This window comes from Apodemus sylvaticus, chromosome 12, assembly GCF_947179515.1.
Source record: "Apodemus sylvaticus chromosome 12, mApoSyl1.1, whole genome shotgun sequence".
Classification (NCBI taxonomy): Eukaryota; Metazoa; Chordata; class Mammalia; order Rodentia; family Muridae; genus Apodemus; species Apodemus sylvaticus.
The window spans coordinates 46,113,232-46,138,902 of NC_067483.1; the positions used below are offsets into that span (position 1 = coordinate 46,113,232).

Here is a 25,671-nt window from a genome sequence, read left to right on the forward strand (position 1 = left end):
TGTCCCTTGTATTTATGTTTTCAGAGCTGATATTTGACACTGGTTCAATGCATGTGAAAGCCTAGTTTGCCGTGACTACAATATTTGTTTCTTTCAACTTAAAAAGTATTATTTTTTTAATGTAATCCTATGTCTAAAGGAAAAGTAGTATCTTTGATTTATACATAAGTTGAGGCACATTTTAAAGCAGTATTGGATTGAAGATAAGTCTACAATCTTATATGAGAAAATAATATTAAGTAACCCCAGGATGCTGTATGTCTTACGTTTTCTGTTTGTCTTGGTTGGTGTTCTATAGACAACCAGAGCATGGCAACTCTTATTTAATTGGGGCTTTTAAATGGGACTTACTTTCAGGGTCAGAGGTTAATCCATTATCATCATAGCAAGGAGCATAGTGACCTGCGGATGTGTGCTGGAGAAGTAACAGAGAGTTCTAATTCCTGATATGCAGGCTGAGAGACCCGGTTGCCATGGACTGTTGAACTGTTACTATCCACCCCAACAAGGCCACACCTCTAATCCTTTCAAATAGTACCACTCCCTAGTGAAACATTCTGCTCTGAGCCTATAGGGGCCATTATTATCCTGACTACCACAGTGTTGCTGAAATAAAAACACCTCACAAAGGGAACTTGACAAAGAGGGTTGTTTGGACTTAGAGCTCAGGTCTCTTAGCTGCTCCTGTTGTATCCGCTGTCAGGGAGCACAGGCCAGTGATGAATCCTTATGCTCAGGTGTCTTTCTCCTTTGTGTAGTCTAAGATCCCAGCCTGGGAAGACCTGCAGTGGGCGGGTCCTTTCATCTAGATTGCTGTAATCAAGGCAATACCTAATAGGAATGCCCGGCTTCACATTTCCCAGGTTATTCTAGATCTCACCAAGTTCTTGCTTGAGATTAACCATTACAACCTCAAGGTGCTTTGCTTTGCATTTTTGATTGGCAAAGCAAAAATGTAAAGGTCCATGATTGGCCAAAGAATGATAATCTGGACTTAATTAGTGTGTAAACTGAAAGAGTTTTTTACTCTGTAGAAGTCCAGCATGCCAGGGTCTCCCGTTACCAAGGCAGACTATTAGTGACCTTGAAAGCCTGATTTAAAGCTTCTGGGGTGTCCGACAGCATGTGTTGGCCCTTCTCCCTTGAATATGTATACCACATAGGTGACCTCAAAGCTGGGCCTTCTTAACAAATACTTGGTAGCCAGGTTGAGTCAGCTCCTGTAGCAGGTCTCATGTGGCCTCCTGGCAGGTTTCCAAGTTGGGAGCTCTTCCCCCCCACCCCCCACCCCACCCCTACCCCTCAACACACACACACAATACATACTGGAGCACACTTATTTGGGGTTGGGCTCACCATTACTCACCCAAGTCCTCATGCAGTGCCTCCTCAAAGGTGGTGGGTGAGTTCTTGAATCCTTGAGACAGCCCTCCCCCCCCCCCCAAGTCAGAATCTGGCAGTAGACCCAGAGCCTCTCCTTACCTTCAGCAGTGTTAAAATCCCAGTCAGGGTGAGTCAAAGGAAAGGCTGCATCAATATCAGCCTGGGTTTGAGTGGGCAGCCCATTTGCTCCTGGAACCAATTTCCAGGTGTCTCCCACCATCCTCTCTCTCCTCTGTCATGAAGAGGACCTGGAGCAGTTGCTGACAGTCAGTCCAGATGGGCAGGTGAGTCAGCATGATTAAATCTAGAAGACCTGTGAGAGCTGAGGTTCTCTCTAAAAATGGGTTATAAGGATTACTGGCAAATGACACATGCCGTGACCTGTCCCCCCTGAGATCTGGGCCGCCATAGTCCGGAGGAGTAAGGCCATAGTAGAGTTGGCCCTCTGGGCAGTGTGGCCAGAGCGTGAGGTGGAGTCAGGAGAGTCAGGGGCTGCTCCTTCCTCTGTCTGTGCTGGGTGGGCAGGGGCAGGAACATAAGGGGACAGAGATCCTCGGTAGCAGAAAGGAGCAAGGCAGGGAGCCATGGCTGACCCTCCTGTAGAGGAAGGTAGGGAGCATTAAGGCCCATAGCACTTGGTCTGGGTGGCCCCAGGCCTCATAAACTAAACCTTCATCCTATCCAGGGTGGGGAGGTCTGTAACTGCCCACAGTTACATTGAATGGGTTACCTGGAAGGGAAGCTGGGGATGTATGGGAAGGCGGCAAAAAAGGGATGGAGACCAAGATAACACCTGCTATTCAAGGTCTCAAAGTTTAATGAAGAACTCCCAATATATATATAGGCAGGGGGAAAAGTCTGGAAGCTTCTCAGCAAATCAGTTCAGTTGCTCCACAGGTGGCTAGTGTTTTCTCATGGAACTGCAGGTCCTTGAAGAATAGGCTTCACCTTGGTCTGAGCACTCCACCCTAGGTGGAGGGGATTATGGCTGACACAGGAGTTCCTACTCAAAGGCTGGGAGAGGAACTTCACATTGGTCGATATCAAGTTCCTGCCAGGTGGCATGGCACCTCAATAAGGCTATCTATATCTATATATCTATATCTATCTATATCTAGAGATAGAAAGTCCCCTTCTCAGGCCATCCTACTTTATAGGTGGGCCTTTCATTCCTGCAAAAGATAGTTTTCTGGGATGACCACCCAAACCAGAATCTTCTGCAACTGTGCAAACGTCCTTAAAATGGATCAGAACCAAGCCCAGTAGGGTGCTTTGTGCCTGTCCCAGCCTAAGAAAAAAAAATTTGTACGAAAGGACAAAAAGCACAGAATGCACACAGACACAGGAAGATATTCCTGGGAAAACAAAAAATAAAAAGCTGTCTCACATGGTCTTCCTCCCTGGACATGGGAGGACCATGCCAGTTCAGAATCCAGATGAGAGCTAGCAAGTTCTTGTGCTTCTGGTAGGGGGTTGGGAGTGTCCTCCATTGCCCCTGGCCAGGAGACAAGGTAAAGCACATGTCTGCTTTGTTCCTCTTGGCCTCCAGATTAAACCTGAAACAAGCAGTTATGGGCAAGACCAAAGACAACTGGGCACCCAGACTTAACGATCAGAAAAAGTCTGCTATTTGGGTCAGGGTTTCTCCAGTGAATCCTGGGACAAGCCCCCAAATGTAAGGGTCCATGATACCCTGGATTCAAATAGTATGTAAATGCAAAGAGTGTTTTATTGTGCCGAAGTCCAGCATGCTGGGGTCTCCTATTACCAAGGTAGAGAGACAACCAAGTGAGCTCAAAGTCCTGATGTAAAGCACATTAGGGAAGTCTGGGGTAGGTGACTTTCATCTTACTCCATCTCTGGGAACATTCCATTAACAGATAGATGGAGGGGGCTGGAAACTGTTGCTGGGGAGGTCTGGGAATTGTTACTAAAGAAATAGCTCAGGAAGTCTGGAAACTGCGGCTGACCCATTGTCCTTGCCTTAAGCCAGGTGGCTGGGCAGCTTCTGAGGGCAGGACTTGCCTAGGACTTTCCAAGGACTCTGCAGAGTTCTTGGAAACAGAGATTTAGGCCTCTATTGAACTGTCATGGAATCAGTCTAGCTTTCTCAATTCAAGTAGATAAGCAAAATTTCTCTAGAGATTCTACAAGATCATAGTTGGCCTCTTTAGACAATGAAATCCTGAACTTTGAGTGAATTGTGGTTAAACTTTGAAAGTGATTCAACTTTGAAAAAAATTTTTCTCTTTTACTTGTATCTGATCATTTTAGGGCCTTGGGGGGTTAAAATGTTGCAGGTAGTCAGTTTGTTTTCAATTACCTTTAATTCCTTTGTGCCATTCATTGCTAACATTGATGTTGTAACATCCTTTTCACTTTTGGGTAAACCTTAGGGATGTCTTCATAGGTGACTGATAGATTCTAGGAACTTAAAAGCCAAGTTGCTATCACAAAACATGTGGTGTTCATGGCTGAGTTTCACTGCTCTGCTGTAAAAACCTGGCTCCCCACAATCCCATGAATTTACTTGGTGAATGCCTTCATGTAGCTTTCACCTTACAGGGAGTAAACAGTCATTACACCAAGCCAAACATGCATGATCATGGCTGGCAACATATTCTGGTTGAAAGCTGTTTTTTCTGTTGACAAAGTGAACTTGTAAGGGTCCAAAAATCGCTGGAGAAAGAACCCAGATAGTATGCAAAAACAAAGAGTGTTTATTCTGCAGAAACAACCATCATGCAGGGGTCAACCATTCTCCAAAATGGTGACCCCTAGACAGATGTGTAGGCCTTCATATAGGGAACCATGGGAACTCTCTAGAAGGATTTAGGTAATGTAAAATTTCATTGGTGGGTGCTAGGGGTTCACAGGTGGTCAGTGCTCTGCATTCCTATGTCACAAATGCGCCCCCCCCACCTCAATTCCAGTTGTTTCTGCCAGTATTTTGTCTACTCCACTCCTGCTCCTTGTCTATTAGCAAATTTTATATTTCCCTTTCACAGGTAGATCCTTGTGAATTATAGCATTTGTGGGGCCATTCATGTACCAAAGTTTGGTGCAATCCATCTTACACACAAAGCTGCTCAGGACTTGTCTAGCTCCTCTGTGCATACTCATTTAGATTTTGGATTGTGCTCTGACATATCAGTTACAGTTATAGTAAACTGTAACTTAAATTGCTGGTTTCCTTGAGCTTTGTGAGTATTTATACAAAACCATAACACATGTGAAGGTTTTGAGTCATTGCTAGAGGTCTTAATTTATAGTCACATTGCATAGAAGTATAGATAGCACAGTGACCTAGCATCTGAAGTAATGCAAAGTTTTTGGAGTTTAATATTAAACTGTAATCAAGTTCTTTAGGTTATAATTTAATTGTAAGGTACCCAGTTGGTATTAGAGGGTTGCTGTATGTTGAATATAAACACATTGGAGATACAGTTTGTGTGTGTGTGTGTGTGTTTGTGTGTGTGTGTGTGTGTTTGTGTGTGTGCACACATGCACAGCTTATTTTGATTGGAACTGTAAAGTTTCTGATGATTAAGTATTATCACCTTAAGACAGTTTGCTGGACAATGTTCAGTGTTCCATGGTAGATACACTAGAAATAGACAGACACCCTACAGAATAATCTAGATGTGCTACAATATAAAGAATAAAAGCATAGCATTACAAAGATAATTAGGACATAAAACCAACAAGAAAAGAGTGAACAGCAGAATAGCTAATTTCAAAAGTATTTTATTCACTGAAAATTTAGACCATGTAGTGTATATTGATTATATCCATCCACAACTATCTTCCTCAAACTTTCCCTAGTACCTAGCACACTCTTGATATCTTTTTAAAAAATTGATTACATTCTCTTACATTCTTTCCGCCTCTTCTGCAAAGTTGCCTGAGCCTTGAAGCATGGAAGGCTGATTGATATAAATGATCTGCCCACAGGTGAGTACTCAGGTTTTATACTTGGCCACTTTGCATTACATACTCCAGAAAGAAACTTAGATAATCAAAGTTGAGAGCAGCTCAAATCTGAGCTTATGAACATAAATATTTAGAATGCACATTGATACCCTGGTCATTTAGTATAAGAACAAATTCTCCCTTTTTCCTATAACCCCCATTCAGGGGCTTTGACTATGCTTACTATATCAGGCAAGGAATCTCTCCTGTGGAACAGACCTCAGTCCAATCAGAAAACTGCCCATCTCACTATTGTACCACTGGGTACATCTTTACCCACATATCAGTATGGAAGCATGCAGGATCCAGTTATTTTATCCCCAGTAGCCTGCATATCACCTTCTGGCACTGTATAAGCTAATCATTAGAGGGAGTTTCCTGATCAGTTTGAGATTGATATCTCTGTGTCTTGCATCCAGGATAAGTGATGTCTTTAGCAATGGAGTATTACCATGTAATTATGGTGGGCCCCCAAGAACTGACAATAGCCTGTGTGTCTGTGTTTGGGGGTACCTCTTGGGCTTCACTGACCAATAGCTAGGGGGGTTATATCCCATGCCTAACAATGAAGTTTTCATTTAAGGCCCTATTTCTTCTGGGAGCAACTGTGTGCACTCACACATCTCTCTCTCTCTCTCTCTCTCTCTGCCTCTCTGCCTCTGTGTTTGTGTGTGTGTGTGTACTAATCCACTCTATGCATATATAGAGAGAGATTGGTGTATAATATATATATATGCTAATCCACTGCCTATCCTTTCCTATCCCCACACGATCTGTACTTAAACCTTTAACTCCTAGTATTGCCCCTTCTCCTTTCATGTTGTGTTCAGCTTTTTGCTCTAATTGAATTTTTCTTGACTTGGATGACCATAGATCTTCATATGACTTCCCTATAACTTTCATTTCCCTTCATTTGGCCAAGTCTTATGCCAATACCTCATTTCCCTATTCTCCGAATCCCTCCATTCTTGAAGCGTTCTGCCCCCAGTGCTGTCTCTTTACTTTCATTTTACCTGTATTTTACCATCCCCTTGCCTCCAGGACGCATCCTCACATCGACCCATTTCTAGACTCCTGCTTTGACATACAAAAGATTCAAAACTAGGCTTTCTGTATGATAGAGAACAGGTGGTCCCTAGCATGAGTATAATTGTTTCAGTTTCATCCATCACAAATGGCACCTTATACCTTTCAATTATTTTAGATGAAAATGGACAAAAATTCCTCGATTTTGACAACAATATAATAGGGGCTGAAGAAGTCAACAGATAAGAGCATTTGCTGCCTTTGCTGAGGACCTGGCTTTCTTTTACATTACCTGTTCTTAGCCGTCTGTAAGTACAGTTCCAGGGACACTGTTCTGGACTTTGTGGATACCAGGCATGCATGTTTATGGTGCATAAATAGGGATTACGTGGAGAAACAATCATAGACAAAAAAAAAAAAATGGAAGAGGTAATTATTTTCTTAGTCAGGGTTTCCATTGCTGTAAAGAGATACCATGACAAAGACAACTCTTTTGTTGTTGTTGTTGTTGTTGTTGTTGTTGTTGTTTTTCTGAGACAGGGTTTCTCTGTGTAGCCCTGGCTGTCCTGGAGCTCACTCTGTAGACCATGCTGGCCTCGAACTCAGAAATCCGCCTGCCTCTGCCTCTCAAATTCTGGGATTAAAGGTGTATGCTACCACTGCCCTGCTCCCAAGACAACTCTTATAAGGACAACATTTAATTGGTGCTGGCTTACAGTTTCAAAGCTTCAGTCCATTATCATCAAAGTGGGATCATGGCATCATCCAGGCAGGCATGGTGCAGGAGGAGCTGAGTTCTACATCTTCATCTGAAGGATTCTAAAAAACTGGTTACAATGTGGTTAGAAGGAGGGTCTCATTTCCCACCCCCAAAGTGACACACTTACTCCAACAAGGCCACACCTCCTAATAGTGCCACTCCCTGGGCCAAGTTTATTCAAACCACTACAAATGTATTTTAAAGAAGACAACTATCCTGCCTGTTCTCCACATTTTCTTTGAGTACTGAGCATCAGTCATAGCAAAGACAAAATGGACTAAAATATCGGTCAAGGATGAATCAGAAAAAAATTAGAAAAATGAAAACAGACTTAAACTGGATAAGATATAAAGAACAGAAAATCTAAAGACCTTTTCTAGGTAGTGGTTTCTCCCAAATACCTTGAAATCAACCTTGCTTTAATTGTGTACATCCACAGTGATGGTGCACGCCCTTAATCCCAGCACTTGGCAGGCAGAGGCAGAAGGATTTCTGAGTTGGAGGCCAGCCTGGTATACAGAGTGAGTTCCAGGACAGCCAGGGCTACAGAGAGAACCCGACTCCTTCAGTAAAGCCAGCATCACAGTGTACTGAAGCCAGACGAGGCTATCCCTGACGAACAGACACAAGCACAAACAGGAAACTGGTAAGTGCAGCAGAGCACTGAATGGAGTGTACACCATTGCCAACTAGGACTTGCTCTTGAGATGCAAAGATATGATAACTAAGGAACCTAATCAACATATCACACGGAAGACATGAAGGATCTGGCAGCAGTTTAATACTGGGCACTGCTATGCTTTGAATATGTCTTCTGACAATCGTGTAGGACCCTCATTTCTGTAACATGGTAGTTTTCAGAGGTGGAAAGCATTTAGGTTGTGGAATCAGGGACATTATGACTTGCCCATAGTGCTCATCCAAAACGTTCTCATAAGTGAGTAATACTGTAATGCTACTCATTTGGCCTCTTCTCACACAGCTCAAACACAGCACATGTGCTTTACTGCCTTTTATAATTTCCTGTCATAGTTTAAGTCAAGATTGCTTGTGTTTTGGGAGACTGCATGCCAGACAAGGTATTTTCACATCAGGTATCCACTGCCTCATGCACCCTAAGTTCATCTTTGTTCAGTTCAAAGCTTGCAAATAGCAGTGAGCAGGTAGACTTTGCCCCAAGAATAAACAGTTGTGAATCTGACTTGAATCTTCCTTATTTGGCCTGGATTCATTATTTATGCTGCCGTCATTTTTGCCTCTGTTGCCTCATATTTTCTTATTAAACTCAGAAAAATACTGTCAGCAAATACTGGCACAGTATTTATTTGAGAATAGTTTAAGTAAAATGTAACCTTGTTTCAAAGGTACTTAGACAGATGTAATTATTAACTTGTTTTGTCAAGAGAAGATTGTGGACTTAGTAATGAGATCCTGGGTGCTTTAGAGCTGTAAAAATCCTCATGAAACACCTACAGAAGATGAGGCCAAGATATTTGCTATTTATTCTTTTATTAATCATCTCAGGAGAACTCTATGCAGAAGGTAAAATTAATTCTTTTATTACTTTTATTCTATAAAATACACATGGAGAACAGAGAGTGTAAGTGCCATAATACTTGAATACTTGAAATATTATTTTAATATTTCATTTTAACATACCAATTTTGTATGCATGCTTTAAATAAAAGTAACTTGTTTAGACATTTTGATAACGTTTCTTTGGAATCTTTTATTTCTCTAGTTTTGGGAGCATGGTGGGCCAGGGTCTAACCACTTAAAACTGTTTTCTGAGTAATTTGGTATTAACTAAATTCATTCTGGTAATGCTGTATTCTGGTAAATTCGAAAGTCATATATTTGCCTTAATTATAATTTTAGGCAAGGATCCATACATAATAGTAACACTTGCATGAGTTTAGTTCTCTCCTTTTATAGCAAGAGTTTAACGTGGGAAATTTGAAAAAGAATAAAATCTCTAGCAAGATTTCTTCTCATGATTCTATTTTCTTTGTCTGGAGTTATTACATAGTGATGCTTTTGATGCCAATATTGTTGATTGTAGAAACAGAAATATTGGGAGAGAGTAAGAGGGTCTAGACATGATTCTGTCAAAATTATGCTATAAATAAAATTGTCCAGAGATATCAATACTACAGATTTGAGGTATAACCCAAGATAATTCTTCCATTGATTGGTATTGTCTCTTCTGTCCAGAAAAGTGGCCCTTGAGGCTATTGCTGTTCTCCATAGTAGCTACTTTGGGTTCTTCCAAACCCCTCGCTATTATACGAAGGAATTTAATGCACATGTTTCACTTGATGCTGCCAATGGTATGGTGCCTGTAACTTTGCCTAGTTTTTCTCAGCCCTGGCTGATATTATCATTATTTTCTCTGTAAGGCAACAGAACACGGTGCTAACCATTCTGACTTCTTTACCATGGGTCACGTTGCCCCCTCAAACAAGTTGCATGACTTATATGCAATTAGCTTCTTTTATCCACTACTATGCTTTTGAGGATGGTTGGACATTGTAAGCTTCTATCAAGCCTACTCTATTGGAAGAATGTCTAAACTAGTGGTTCACAATCTGTGGGTTGTGATCCCTTGGGGGTCATGTATCCAATCTTCTACATATCAAATATTTATATTATGATTCACCACAGTACCAAAATTATTATTATGAAGTAGCAACAAAATAAGTTTATGGTTGGGGTGGGGTCATGACAATATGAATAACTGTATGTCCTGAGGGGTCACAGTATTAGGAAGGTTGTGAACCACTAGTCTAAACTGTGCTACTATCTGTTCTGCAATTAAATGGAACTAGTTTGCAATCTGATACTGTTACAAACAGTGTTAATATAAAAACACTTGTGTCTCTTTGGACTCAATGTACATTTTCATAAGATGATATGTGTTCTCCTATAATAATTATCTTTAAATTATTTTCTCATATATAAGAGTCTTGTTTCTTCAATCATTGTGAAGGTCTGTCCTTGTTCTTTCTGTCATGTTAGTGGTATTGCAGTAGTGCAATGGTGTGAATGTGAATTTCCCAATGACTAGGCAAGCTAAATATTTGTTCTCTGGCTACTTAAACATTCTGGTTTTCAAACTTATTCTTGAAAGGTTTTATTTTAACTGGTTACATGTCCTTTCCCTTTAAATCATAAGCCACCTATTTCATAATTATGTATAGTTTTTATATCTCAAGGACCTCAGCTAGTCTAGAACTGTGCCATCTGATACAGGAAACACTAGTCACAGAAGGCTTGCAGCCTGCATTCCTGAGTTCTCATCTACAGACTCATCCAACTTCAGATGGATGAATTTGGAAAAAAGATATGCAGGAAGGTCCAAAAATCAAAACTTGAATTTGAATTTACATTCATAAAATGATGACCAGACATTGTTCTAAATGTTCTAAGCATCTAGAGACAATTTTAATTACATGGGTGGAGATGTGCAAGCTACATGCAAAATTTTAGTCACTGAATATAAAAGATTTGAGCATCCGTGTGTTTTGGCATCTATAGGAACACTTGGAATCAACTCCCTGCCAATACAGAGTGAGCTCTATGGCTATTGAACACTGAAACAGCTGGTCCAAGCAGAGCTGATCTGTGAATGAAATACCTGCTGGATTTAAAAAGTGTGAACAAAGAATATAGAACACTCTAACACATTAGATGATATAAACCCTATTATTAAAATGAATTAAGCTTTCATTTTTATTTTTACTCTTACTAGTATGATTTTCAGAAATGTTAAAATTGCATATGGGATATCATGGTGTATCTATAAGAGTGTTCTACAAAGCAAGGACAAGTTTCCAAGAAGTCGCTTGTTAGTTACTCTGAGTAACACAGCTGTTCAGAATTGCCAGCATATATAAAGAGGGGAGGGCATGATATTAGACAGATTGTGACATTATTACTTCTAAACTTAGGTTATGAAAGCAAGTGTAAACTGAAGGATCTTCCAAAAAAAGTTTAGGAATATTGTTTCATCTTGAGTATCATGGGCTTGCATGTTTTTTTTCCATTTTCAGCTTGAGTTTTCCTCATTTCAGAGAAACAGTGCGGTTTTCCTACCGTGGAAAATGGAAGGATTGCCCAATATTATTATACATTTGAAAGATTTTACTTCCCCATGAGCTTAGACAAAAAAATACCGTTCTTCTGTTTGGCTGGCTATGCAACTGAAAGTGGGAAGCAGGAAGAGCAAATCAGGTGTACAGCAGAAGGCTGGTCTCCAAACCCAAGGTGCTACAGTAAGTCAGAACATGCTGTCAGGAGGGATACCTACAAATGTGCATCTAAGTAGCTAAACAGGCATATCTGGGCTACTTTCAGTAAGGCGGGACTTACCATATTCATGATCTTTAATAGGAAGCCAGAGTAAGAGAGCTTTTTTTTTTTTTTTACATGATGAGCCTTTCTAATGCTTTCTTGTGTACTTTTGTCACTCTTCTGTATGGCCACTTTTCATTGTCCTATCCACTGAGAGCTGAAGGTTTGTGCATGCTGACTTCAGCGGGGTGAGTCGTAGCGTACTGGGCAGCTCACTGCATTGCTTCCTTGCATTGTGCGTTCGTTATTGCCGGCTTCCCTGTACTCAGGTGAAATGTCTTGAGGTCAGAGTCCCCTGACTTCCTGATCCATTGTGGTATGGTAGTAGCTGTGGTTGATATGCCTAGTAAACAGAACTGCACAAGACAACTGTTCATTCTGTGATTTCAGGACAGACCAGAATATTTTATAACAGAGTTATAAAGTAAACGTCATTATAACATGATGGAAAGAAGTTGCGTTCCTTGAACTTACTATCTTAAGAGACAGAAAATTGCAGAGATTGGCATGGGGCATAATTATTAAGGCAGAATCTCTACAATCAACTAACTGGGTGTGATCTCATCACTACCCCTGTGAAAGTAACATGAAAATTCTTAGCCTGCTTCTTGTGCACAAAATGAAGTTGAAACGTTGACATTGAGTACCACACAGTACTAAATGTCTTTGTGGCAATATAAACATATTGGACAAATCTCTAAATCTTTCTCGATTGCTTTGTCAAAAACAATAATAGGACTTATAAAAATTATAGGATGCCTGAGAGGAAGGTAATTTTTGTACCTTACTGTGGCACATATTTATCAAAAACTTGATTGTAGACTCAAAGGCTTTCAGGCACATATGTATGACTTAGTAAGTCCACATAAACTGACTCCTGGATTCCAAAATATTTTCAAGAATAATGAATGAAGATTTTACAGTAAGTTACTTTAGCATTATTTAATGCTCCATTAAGGATGTTTTTGATTAGATTATGAAACAATGGAATAATGCATCTCTTAGGACAAGAAGATATTGCTTTTACTTGTGATTACTGGCAACTCGTGAAAAGCTATTACTGTATTTTCCAAGAACATGTGGTCAGGGTAGGAGTGTCTAAGGAAATTAAAACTTGTAGATACAAAAATGACTGATGCTAAGCTGAATCTATTTCCAAAGAAATTTCATGCAGGACATGTAAGGTATTTCCAAAATTAAACCAAATCAAGGAATTCTGGAGTAAACATTATTTTACTCCTCAAAATTCCAACTAAGAGTAACATTATCTGTGTGGGTTCACTTCTCAATTTAGTGAAGTCCATAATGTGAGTTTCATTATTAAACAGATAAACCTTTTAATTTCATCATGAAACAGCACGTTTACTTTTACAACACAGAAAAATGTCTGAAGCCTGTCCTAAGGAATGGCTATGTCTCAGATGACAAAGTACTCTACAAAATTCAAGAGACTATGCATTACGGTTGCACCTCTGGATATAAAACCACTGGTGGGAAGGATGAAGAGGTGGTCAAGTGTCTTCCGGAAGGGTGGTCTGCTCAGCCGTCCTGCAGGCAAGAACAAGGTACACACACAAGAACACAGCTACTTATTCAACTGTGAGGTCAACGCTTCATAAGCAGTTTTATTTTGTATGTCTCTTCTGTGTGCAAAGTTGACAGTATTTTGCTGTTTAAAAAATGTTTGTATATATATAATCCATTGGTTCTCAACTTCTGGCAAGTCCCATGCCTCATCAGGTCTTACGTTGGACTAACTAGAAAGAGCCAAAATGCTCAAAGTGAGAGAACCTTACTAGGATTTTCTGCATAATTTATGCAAATATTTTCTTTTTTGCTAGACTATGTGTAAAATTATACAAATACACTGATGGCACTTAATAAAGTTATTGCGTCACAAGACTTCATTTGAAATGAGGCCTTTGGTCAAGTACAATCGGCCTGATAGAGGACTAGGGCAATGAAGCCACAGAGGTAAAGGCAAAGTGGTCCTTTTGATTTTACAGCTGCTGCCTTTGCCAACTGCTATATTATAATTAACACTCAATGGGACATGCTTTGTGACACCTTTTTTTTCTTTTTTTTTTTTTTTTTTTTTTTTTTTTTTTTTATTATTCGATATAATTTATTTACATTTCAAATGATTTCCCCTTTTCTAGCCCCCCCACTCCCCGAAAGTCCCGCAAGCCCCCTTCTCTTCCCCTGTCCTCCCACCCACCCCTTCCCACTTCCCCGTTCTGGTTTTGCTGAATACTGTTTCACTGAGTCTTTCCAGAACCAGGGGCCACTCCTCCTTTCTTCTTCTACCTCATTTGATGTGTGGATTATGTTTTGGGTATTCCAGTTTTCTAGGTTAATATCCACTTATTAGTGAGTGCATACCATGATTCACCTTTTGAGTCTGGGTTACCTCACTTAGTATGATATTCTCTAGCTCCATCCATTTGCCTAAGAATTTCATGAATTCATTGTTTCTAATGGCTGAATAGTACTCCATTGTGTAGATATACCACATTTTTTGCATCCACTCTTCTGTTGAGGGATACCTGGGTTCTTTCCAGCATCTGGCAATTACAAATAGGGCTGCTATGAACATAGTAGAACATGTATCCTTATTACATGGTGGGGAGTCTTCTGGGTATATGCCCAGGAGTGGTATAGCAGGATCTTCTGGAAGTAAGGTGCCCAGTTTTCGGAGGAACCGCCAGACTGATTTCCAGAGTGGTTGTACCAATTTGCAACCCCACCAGCAGTGGAGGAGTGTTCCTCTTTCTCCACACCCTCTCCGACACCTTTTAAGGATCTAAAGGAGCTTGCAGCCTCATAGGAGGAACAACAATATGAACCAATCAGTACCTTCAGAGCTCACAGGGATGAAACCACCAACCAAAGAGTACACATGGAGGGACCCATGGTTCCAGCTGCATATGTAGCAGAGGATGGCCTTTTCAGACATCAATGAGGAGAGACCCTTGGTCCTGTGAAGGCTCGATGCCCCAGTGTAGGGGAATGCCTGGACAAGGAAGCTGGAGTGGGTGGGTTGGTGAGCAAGGGTAGGGGGGATGGGATAGGGAACTGTCAGAGGGCAAACCAGGAAAGGGTTTATTTGAAATGTAAATAAAGAAAATATCTAATAATAATAATAATAAAAATAGTGTAGGGTATTGGCAAAGCTTGTCAAAGTTCATGAAATAAATGTTTAACTTTTTCAGAGACCTGTTTGGCCCCTGAGTTGGATCATGGAAATTATTCCACGGTGCAGAGAACGTTCAAAGTGACAGACAGAGTGCAGTATGCATGTGCTGCAGGCTACTACACGGCTACAGGAAAGCAGGCTGAGGAAGCTGAGTGCCAGGCTCACGGCTGGTCCGTCACACCACAGTGCAACAGTAAGAACTTTCTCCCCGCAGTTGGTCATGCAGTATAATTCGTTCTGCCAGTAACATTCCATGTCTCTTAGTTTTGTTTTCAGTTGTATTTAGTCAAGGGTAGACTTTAGTTATTTTAAGCTCTCAAACAGAAGAATCTCATTCTAGCTATTTTGGAATTCAGTTTAATTAAAACTGCTGGTATTTAGCAAGACAAAATATATTAGTAGCTTATAGAGCAACACAGCAAATCTTTTAACATCTATTCCAGGTATGGATTATAAATAGTGAGTTGTTCTACTAGAAAAAAAATAAATGTTTTGTTATTTTTATCTATTTCTTCATTTTTTAGAATTAACATGCTCTTCTTTGAGATTAATAGAAAATGGCTATTTTCATCCTGTAAAGCAAACCTATGAAGAAGGAGATGTAGTTCAATTTTTCTGTCATAAAAATTATTATCTAAGTGGATCTGATTTAATTCAGTGCTATAACTTTGGCTGGTATCCAGAATCTCCCATATGTGAAGGTAACTTTTAAATAATTTCATACTTATAAAATTGCTTTGTTCTCCATAATCTCTGAATGAGCATAACTACTTCTAATTCCAGAATTATTTTTAATTATTACAGATCAACTCAATGAATTATTCTCTCTGAAGAAACTAAGCTTTGTATGCATTGTATAGTATTATCTGTTATGTTTAACATGCATATATCTGAGTATACATGTATGTAGTGTGTGCATATGTTTGTGTGCGTGCATGAACACCTGCACATGTGGAGTCTAGATGTTCATGCTAGGTGTCACCCTTGGTTCCTCTCCTTAGTCTTTGACACAAGTCCTCTCTTTGAACCAGAGATTATTGAATTGGCTGCTCTGCTTATGTAATGAGCATCCGATTGCCCCCATCCCACCTCCCCAGTGCTAGATTACAGGCACCTCTCCCCAAGTAGTTTTTATCAATCTCGCAATCTCTGCAACCCTATGTTTAATAATTTAAAACCTCTGTTAAACATTTTTCAATCTAGCTGGATGAGATACTTTTTTAATTGAATATAGCCTTCATTTATATTTCAAAGGTTATACCCTTTCCCTGTACCCCCCTCCCAGAAATCCTCCAACACATCCTCCCTCCCCCTGCCTTCAAGAAGATGCCTCTCCTCCCAACCCACTCCCACCTATCCCCCTCAATTTCCCCATGCTGGGGCATCTTTCGAGCCTTCACAGGACCAAGGACCTCTACTTCTGACAAGGCATTCTTCCATCACAATTGCAGCTGGAACCATGTGTACCCCTTGGTTGATGGCTTAGTCCCTGTGAGCCCTGAGGGATCTGGTTGGCTAAGATCCTAGTTCTTCCCATGAGGCTGCAAACCCTGTTAGCTCCTCCAATCCTTCCTCCAACTCCTCCATTGGGGACCCTGTGCTTAGTCCAATGGTTGGCTGCTAGCATCTGCCTCTATATCTGTAAGACTCTGGCAGGTCCCCTCAGGGGATAGTCATAACAGACTCTTTTCAGCAAGCACTTCTTGGCATCCACAAAGTCTGCCCCACACTTTGTCTCCATAATTGCTCCTCTGAGTATTTTGTTCCCTTTCTCAGAAAAACTAAAGCACTCAAATTTTGGTCTTCCTTCTTTTGTGCTTCATGTGGTCTGTGAATTGTATCTTGTTTATTCTGAGCCTTTGGGCGAATATCCACTTATCAGTGAGTGTATACCATGTGTGTTCTTTTGTGATTGGGTTGCCTCACTCAGGACGGCACTTTCTAGTTCTATCCATTTGCCTAAGAATTTCATGAATTCATTGTTTTTATAGCTGAGTAGTACTCCATTGTGTAAATATACTACATTTTCTTTATTCTTCTGTTGAAGAACATCTGGGTTCTTTCCAGCTTCTGGGTATTATAAATAAGGTTGCTATGAACATAGTGGAGAATGTGTCCTTATTGCATGTTGGAGCATCTTCTGGGTATATGCCCAGGAGTGGTATAGCTGGGTCCTCAGGTAGTACTATGTCCAATTTTCTGAGGAACCACCAAACTGATTTCCAGAGTGTTTTTACCAACTTGCAATCCTACCAGCAATGGAGGAGTGGTCCTTTTCTTCCACATCCTTGCCAGCATCTGCTGTCCCCTTAGTTTTTGATCTTAGGCATTCTGAATGGTGTGAGGTGCAATTTCAGGATTGTTTTGATTTGCATTTCCCTGATAACTAAGGATATTGAACATTTCTTTAGGTGCTTCACAGCCATTCGAGTTTCCTCAGTTGAGAATTCGCTGTTTAGCTTTGTACCCCATTTTTAATAGGGTTATTTGGTTCTCTGGAGTCTAATTTCTTGAGTTCTTTGTATATATTAGATATTAGCCCTCTATCGGATATAGGATTGGTAAAGATATTTTCCCAATCTGTTGGCTACCGCCGTTTTGTACTATTGACAGTGTCCTTTGCCTTTTATAAGGTCGCATTTGTTAATTCTTGTTCTTAGAGCATAAGCCATTGGAAATTTTCCCCTGTTCCTATGTGTCCAAGGCTCATCCTCCCTTTCTCCTCTTTAAGCTTCAGTGTATCTGGTTTTATGTGAAGGTCCTTGATCCACTTGGACTTGAGCTTTATACAAGGAGATAAGAATGGTTCAATTTGCATTTTTCTACATGCTGACCTTCAGTTGATCCAGCACCATTTGTTAAAAATGCTGTCTTTTTCCCACTGGATGTTTTTAGCACCTTTGTTGAATATCAAGTGATTATAGGCAGGTGGGTTTATTTCTGGTTCTTCAATTCTATTCCATTGATCTTCCTTCCTGTACCAACACCATACAGTTTTTAGCACTATTGCTCTGTAGTACAGCTTGAGGTCAGGGATGATGATTCCCCCAGATCTTTTATTGTGGATAATAGTTTTCAATATCCTGGGTTTTTTTGTTATTCCAAATGAATTTGAAAATTGATTTTTCTATGGATATTAGCCTAGAAGCTTGAAATACCCAAGACACCATCCACGTATCAAATGATGTCCAAGAAGAAGGAAGAAGTGACCCCTGGTTCTTCAAAGGCCCAGTGCAGCAGTGTAGGGAAATACCAGAACAGGGAAGTGGGAAGTGATGCATGGGGGGACAGGCAGAGGAAAGAGGGATTATGGAACTTTCGGGCAGGGGGGATCAAGGAAAGGAGAAATCATTTGAAATGTAAATAAAGACTATATCAAATAAAAACAAAACAAAACAAAAAACCAGACCAAACAAAAACAAACAATCAAACAAAAAGAGAAAATTACTTTTTCTAACTCTATGAAGAATTGATTTGGAATTTTGATGGGGATTACATTGAATCTGTAGATTGCTTTTCGCAAGATAGTCAAACCCTAGTGGAGTTTTTTGGGTCACTTAGGTAGACTATCATGTCATCTGCAAATAATGATAGTTTGACTTCTTCCTTTCCAATGTATACACCTTTGATCTCCTTTGTTGTCTAATTGCTCTAGCTAGAACTTCAAGTACTATATTGAATAAATAGGAGCAGAGTAGGCAGACTTGTCTGGTCCCTGATTTTAGTGGGATTGCTTCAAGTTTTTCTCCTTTTAGCTACCAGTTTGCTGTATATTGCTTTTACTATGTTTAGGTATGGACCTTGAGTTCCTGATCTCTCCAAAACTTTTAACATGAAGGGATGCTGAATTTTGTGAAATGCTTTTTCAGCATTTAATGAAATGATCATGTAGTTTTTTTTCTTTGAGTTTGTTTATGTAGTGGATTAAATTGGTGGATTTCCACATATTGAACCATTTCTGCATCCCGGGATGAAGCCTACTTGATCATGGTGAATTATTGTTTTCATGATGTATTGGATATTGTAGGCAAGAATTTTATTGAGTGTTTTTACATCAGTGTTCATAAAGGAGATTGGTCTGAAATTCTCTTTCCTTGTTTGGTTTGGGTATAAATGTTATTCTATGGCTTCATAGAATAAACTGGGTAGTATCCCCTGTGTTTCTAGTTTGTGGACTAATTTGAAGAGTATTGGTATTAGGTCTTCTTTGAAGGTCTGATAGAACTCTACATTGTGCCCATGTGGTCCTGGGCTTTTTTATATTTGGTTGGAAGACTGGTAATGACTGCGTCTATTTCCTCAGGACTTATGGGACTATTTAGATGATTTATATGATCCTGTTTTAACATTGTTACCTGGTATGAATCTAGAAAATTGTCCATTTCATCCAAATTTTCCAATATTGTTGAGTATAAGCTTTTGTAGTACAATCTGATGATTTTTTTTTTAATTTCCAGTTTCTGTTGTTATGTCTCCCTTTTCATTTCTGATTTTATTAATTTGGGTAGTGCTTCTGTGCCCTCTCCTTAGTCTGGCTAAGGGTTTATCTATATTGTTGATTTTTTCAAAGAACCAGCGCCTGATTTTGTTGATACTTTGTATAGTTCTTTTTGCTTCTATTTGGTTGATTTTAGCCCTGACTTTTATTATTTCCTGCTGTCTACTTCTCTTGGGTATATTTACTTTCTTTTATTCTAGAGCTTTCAGGTTTTCTGTCAAGGTATTAATGTAAGCTCTCTCCATTTTCTTTTCTTTTTTTTTCTTCGATATATTTTTTATTTACATTTCAAATGATTTCCCCTTTTCTAGCCCCCCACTCCCCGAAAGTCCCATAAGCCCCCTTCTCTCCCCCTGTCCTCGCACCCACCCCTTCCCACTTCCCCGTTCTGGTTTTGCCCTATACTGCTTCACTGAGTCTTTCCAGAACAAGGGGCCACTCCTCCTTTCTTCTTGTACCTCATTTGATGTATGGATTATGTTTGGGGTATTCCAGTTTTCTAGGTTAATATCCACTTATTAGTGAGTGCATACCATGAGTCACCTTTTGAGTCTGGGTTACCTCACTTAGTATGATGTTTTCTAGTTCCATCCATTTGCCTAAGAATTTCATGAATTCATTGTTTCTAATGGCTGAATAGTACTCCATTGTGTAGATATACCACATTTTTTGCATCCACTCTTCTGTTGAGGGATACCTGAGTTCTTTCCAGCATCTGGCAATTATAAATAGGGCTGCTATGAACATAGTAGAGCATGTATCCTTATTACATGGTGGGGAATCCTCTGGGTATATGCCCAGGAGTGGTATAGCAGGATCTTCTGGAAGTGAGGTGCCCAGTTTTCGGAGGAACCGCCAGACTGATTTCCAGAGTGGTTGTACCAATTTGCAACCCCACCAGCAGTGGAGGAGTGTTCCTTTTTTTCCACACCTTCTCCAACACCTGCTGTCTCCTGAATTTTTTAATCTTAGCCATTCTGACTGGTGTAAGGTGAAATCTCAGGGTTGTTTTGATTTGCATTTCCCTAATGATTAATGAAGTTGAGCATTTTTTAAGATGCTTCTCTGCCATCCGAATTTCTTCAGGTGAGAATTCTTTGTTTAACTCTGTACCCCATTTTTTAATAGGGTTGTTTGGTTTTCTGGAGTCTAACTTCTTGAGTTCTTTATATATATTGGATATTAGCCCTCTATCTGATGTAGGGTTGGTGAAGATCTTTTCCCAATTTGTTGGTTGCCGATTTGTCCTTTTGATGGTGTCTTTGCCGTACAGAAACTTTGTAATTTTATGAGGTCCCATTTGTCAATTCTTGATCTTAGAGCATACGCTATTGGTGTTCTGTTTAGAAATTTTCTCCCTGTACCAATGTCCTCAAGGGTCTTCCCCAATTTCCTTGACAGATACAAAATACCAAAATTAAATCAGGACCAAATAGATCATCTAAACAGCCCCATAATGCCTAAAGAAATAGAAGGAGTCATAGAAAATCTTCCAACCAAAAAAAGCACAGGACCAGATGGTTTCAGTGCAGAATTCTATCAGACCTTCAAAGAAGAGTTAACACCAATACTCTTCAAACTATTCCACAAAATAGAAACAGAAGGAACACTACCCAATTCCTTCTACGAAGCCACAATTACACTGATACCAAAGCCACTCAAAGATCCAACAAAGAAAGAGAACTTCAGACCAATTTCCCTTATGAACATCGATGCAAAAATACTCAATAAAATTCTTGCCAACCGAATCCAAGAACACCTCAAAACGATCATCCACCATGATCAAGTAGGCTTTATCCCGGGAATGCAGGGTTGGTTCAATATACGGAAATCCATCAGTGCAATCCACTACATAAACAAACTCAAAGAAAAAAACCACATGGTTATTTCATTGGATGCTGAAAAAGCATTTGACAAAATTCAGCATCCTTTCATGCTTAAAGTCTTGGAAAGAACAGGAATTCAAGGCCCATACCTAAACATAGTAAAAGCAATATACAGCAAACCAGTAGCCAGCATCAAACTAAATGGAGAGAAACTTGAAGCAATCCCACTAAAATCAGGGACTAGACAGGGCTGCCCCCTCTCTCCTTATCTTTTTAATATTGTACTTGAGGTACAATAGCTAGCTCGGGCAATTCGACAACATAAGGAGGTCAAAGGGATACAAATTGGAAAGGAAGAAGTCAAACTATCATTATTTGCAGGTGACATGATAGTCTACCTAAGTGACCCAAAAAACTCCACTAGAGAACTCCTACAGCTGATAAACAACTTCGGCAAAGTGGCAGGTTATAAAATCAACACAAGCAAATCAGTGGCCTTCCTATACTCAAAGGATAAGCAGGCTGAGAAAGAAATTAGGGGAATGACCCCCTTCACAATAGCCACAAACAGTATAAAGTATCTTGGGGTGACTCTTACCAAACATGTGAAAGATCTTTATGACAAGAACTTCAAGACTCTGAAGAAGGAAATGGAAGAAGACCTCAAAAAATGGGAAAACCTCCCATGCTCATGGATCGGCAGAATCAATATAGTTAAAATGGCCATTTTGCTAAAAGCAATATACAGATTCAATGCAATACCCATTAAAATCCCAACTCAATTCTTCACAGAGTTAGAAAGAGCAATTATCAAATTCATCTGGAATAACAAAAAACCCAGGATAGCTAAAACTATTCTCAGCAACAAAAGAAATTCTGGGGGAATCAGTATCCCTGACCTCAGGCAATACTACAGAGCAATAGTGTTAAAAGCTGCATGGTATTGGTATAGTGACAGGCAGGCAGATCAATGGAACAGGATTGAAGATCCAGAAATGAACCCACACACCTATGGCCACTTGATCCTCGACAAAGGGGCTGAAAACATCCAATGGAAGAAAGATAGCCTTTTCAACAAATGGTGCTGGTTCAACTGGAGGTCAGCATGCAGAAGAACGCGAATTGATCCATCCTTGTCTCCTTGTACTAAACTCAAATCCAAATGGATCAAGGGCCTCCACATAAAGCCAGACACTCTCTCCATTTTCTTATTGGAGGCATTCAGACCTATGAATTTGCCTTCATTGTGTCCCATAAGTTTTAGTATGATATGTTTTCATCTTCATTGAATTCTAAAAAGTTTTTAATTTCTTTCTTTATTTCTTCCTTGACCATGTTATCTTTGAGTAGAGTGTTGTTCAGCTTCCATGTGTATGTGGGTTTTCCATTGTTTTTGTTGGAACTTAGACCAGCTTTATACTGTGGTGATCTGATAGGGTGTATAGAATTATTTCAATATTCCTGTGTCTGTTGAGGTCTGTTTTGTGACCAATAATATGGTCAGTTTTGAAGAAGGTACCATGAGGTGCTGAAAAAAAGGTATATTCTTTTACTTTATGATAGAATGTTTTATAAATATCTGTTAGATCCATTTGGTTCATAACTTTGTTAGTTTCACTGTGTCTCTGTTTAGTTTCTGTTTCCATGATTTGTCCATTTCTGAGAGTGGGGTGTTGAAGTTGCCCACTATTATTATTTTTTTATTTGATATATTCTCTATTTATATTTCAAATGATTTCAGGATCTCCCCTCTCTGAAAGTCCCATAAGCCTTCTTCCCTCCCCCTGCTCCCCAATCAACCCTTTCCCGCTTTCCTGTCCTGGTATTCCCCTACATTGTTGCACTGAGCCTTTCTAGGACTAGGGGCCTCTCCTTCCTTCTTCTTGGGCATCATTTGATATATGAATTGTTTACTGTGTATTCCAAGCTCTGGGCTAATATCTACTCATCAATGAGTACATACCATGTGTGTTCTTTTGTGATTGGGTTACCTCACTCAGAATGGCACTTTCTAATTCCATCCATTTGCCTAAGAATTTCATGAATTCATTGTTTTTAATAGCTGAGTAGTATTCCATAGTATAAATATACCACATTTTCTGTATCCATTCCTCTGCTGAGGGACATCTGTGTTCTTTCCAGCTTCTGGCTATTATTAATAGGGCTACTATGAACATAGTGGAACATGTATCATTATTACATGCTTGGGAATCCTCTGGGTATATGCCCAGGAATGGTATAGCAGAGTCCTCACGTGGGGTGCAATGTGTGCTTTGAGCTTTAGTAAAATGTTCAAAAAAAAAAAAAAAAAAAAAAAAAAAACAAACCCTGTGAGTGCCCTTGCATTTGGAGCATAGATATTCAGAATTGAGAGTTCATCTTGGTAGATTTTTCTTTTGACCAGTATGAAGTGTCCCTCCTTATCTTTTTTCACAACTTTTGGTTGAAAGTTGATTTTATCTGATATAAGAATGGCTATTCTAGCTTGTTTCTTGGGACCATTTGCTTGGAAAATGGTTTTCCAACCTTGACTCTGATGTAGTGACTGTCTTTGTCATTGAGGTGTGTTTCTTGTATGCAACAAAATGTTGGGTCCCGTTTATATACACAGTCTGTTAGTCTATGTCTTTTTATTGGGCAATTGAGTCCATTGATGCTAAGAGGTATTAAGGAAAAGTGAGTGTTACTTCCTGTTATTTTCATTGTTAAAGGTAGAATTTTGTTTGTATGGCTATCTTCTTTTGGGTTTCTTGAAAGAATGTTACTTTATTGCTTTTTTTAGGGTTTTGTTTCCCTCCTTGTGTTGGTATTTCCACCCATTATCCTCTTTGTAGAAAGATATTGTGTAAATCTGGTTTTATCATGGAATATCTTGTTTTCTCTGTCTATGATAATTTAGAGTTTTTCTGGGTGTAGTAGCCTGGGCTACTTCACTTAGGGTCTGAAAATGCCCGTTTGTAGCATAGAGAGGTCTCATGTAGCAGAGGAAACTCAAGGACAAGCGTGTGAGTAAACATTCAAGATTTTGATTAGTACATTGTGAGAGAATTCCCACTTCCATATTTATAGACATGACAGATAATATTTGAACTGGGTCTGAAAAATAAATGAAAATCTGAGGATTTGGGGGGAAATGAGAGGCAAAAGGTGTGATAGCCACTATTTTTGCTATAATATAGGAGATAATGCTATTACTGGCAGGTGGCCAATGACATGGAAGTAAAAGAGAAAAGCATAATTGAAATAGATGGCAGCTGGAAGGAAAGAGGTGCTGGACAGAATGTAGATGGGAGTCCTGTACCTATCACTACTCTGTGCACAATGAATGATGGATTTGAAGGTTTACCAACTTTCCAGTTGAGCCCAATAGAATTTTAATAACAGTATTTGGGGAGGGCTTACTAGCAAGCTATCTGTAGCCTGAAAACTTAGTGACTGTTCTGAGCCCCCTCCAAGTTAGCGTGGCCATACACCTGTAATTTTATAATTAATACTTACTGTGTGTAGTGTAGCAGTATATAGCAATATACTTCCAAACTCCAGATATCCTCATCCTAATCCTAAGAGACAGCATTATAAACTTAGCGGCAACATAACTACAGAGGTGACTAAAAATCTGGATGAGTGGCTCTTATCTGAGGTTATTTATTTGGACCCTAAATATAATAAGTGTCATCATAAAGGGAACTGGAGGAGTACTTGCGCACAGAAGAGTAAATTGGGGCTGTAACAATGGAAGAGAGCAATTTAGCTGCTTTATAATATGTGAGGAGTTTATTTAGGACTAAAAAAGGAGAGTGTAAAATACTACAGATGGCCCGAGACTATTGATTTACAGGTTCTGTAGGTCAGAAGTGTGGGTGTGACTTCATTTGTCTGTTGAGCTACATCAGTGCCAACTTGAAGCCTTGGCTTGGCAGTACTCGAAATTCCTTTTGGGTGTTGATAGCTTTTTGTGCTCTGCAGACTTCTGAGCCAGTATCGATAGCTTTTGGCTTAGTTAGCACTCAAACCCTTGCCTTCTGGCCTCCTTCATTTAGATGCCTACAACACTGCAGGTTGATTCTTCAAAGTTAGTAGGGAGAGAATCCTCCAGTGAGAATGGCATTTTGAATTTATGTGACTCATCATGTAACATAAACACATGCTAATTCATTCTTTAGAAACACTTGCCAGGTCTCACTCCCAGAGAGGGATATTGTATCAGAGAGTAGTCAGGCGAGGGTGTTTCTACAGTCTGTCTGTCATATTTTCCATGGTGCTTATCCTTATACATATCTTCAACAAACTTTGTCATTTTTTAGAAAAGTCTATGACTAAATAGGCTGGTATCTTTACACCAGGAAGAAGAAATCGATGTCCTCCTCCACCTGTGCCTCTAAATTCTAAAATTCAACCACATTCAACAACTTACCGTCATGGAGAAAGAGTGCATATAGAATGTGAGCTTAATTTTGTGATTCAGGGTCCAGAAGAACTACTCTGTGAAGATGGGAAGTGGACCGAACCTCCAAAATGCATTGGTTGGTAAAATCTTTGTTAATATTTTAATTTGTGTGTTTAAAAGTGAACTTTATTGTGACATTCCCATTCTTTTTATCACTGTCCCTTGCTCTTACTCACAATCTACCCATGCTACTCTCCTTACTTAGAAATA

General features: G+C 39.7%; 1 protein-coding gene across 1 annotated transcript in view; it reads left to right on the forward strand.

The window, feature by feature from the left end:
• The first annotated feature begins 1,659 nt into the window (after positions 1–1,659).
• Positions 1,660–25,671, forward strand: part of F13b (coagulation factor XIII B chain) — a 37,727-nt gene continuing 13,715 nt past the window's right edge. Inside the window, exons 1-8 of the mRNA XM_052199918.1 lie at positions 1,660–1,667; positions 2,933–3,058; positions 9,356–9,471; positions 11,215–11,415; positions 12,874–13,059; positions 14,707–14,883; positions 15,215–15,391; positions 25,358–25,537. Coding sequence (XP_052055878.1) covers positions 1,660–1,667; positions 2,933–3,058; positions 9,356–9,471; positions 11,215–11,415; positions 12,874–13,059; positions 14,707–14,883; positions 15,215–15,391; positions 25,358–25,537 — 1,171 coding nt within the window. The remainder of the gene's footprint in view (positions 1,668–2,932; positions 3,059–9,355; positions 9,472–11,214; positions 11,416–12,873; positions 13,060–14,706; positions 14,884–15,214; positions 15,392–25,357; positions 25,538–25,671) is intronic.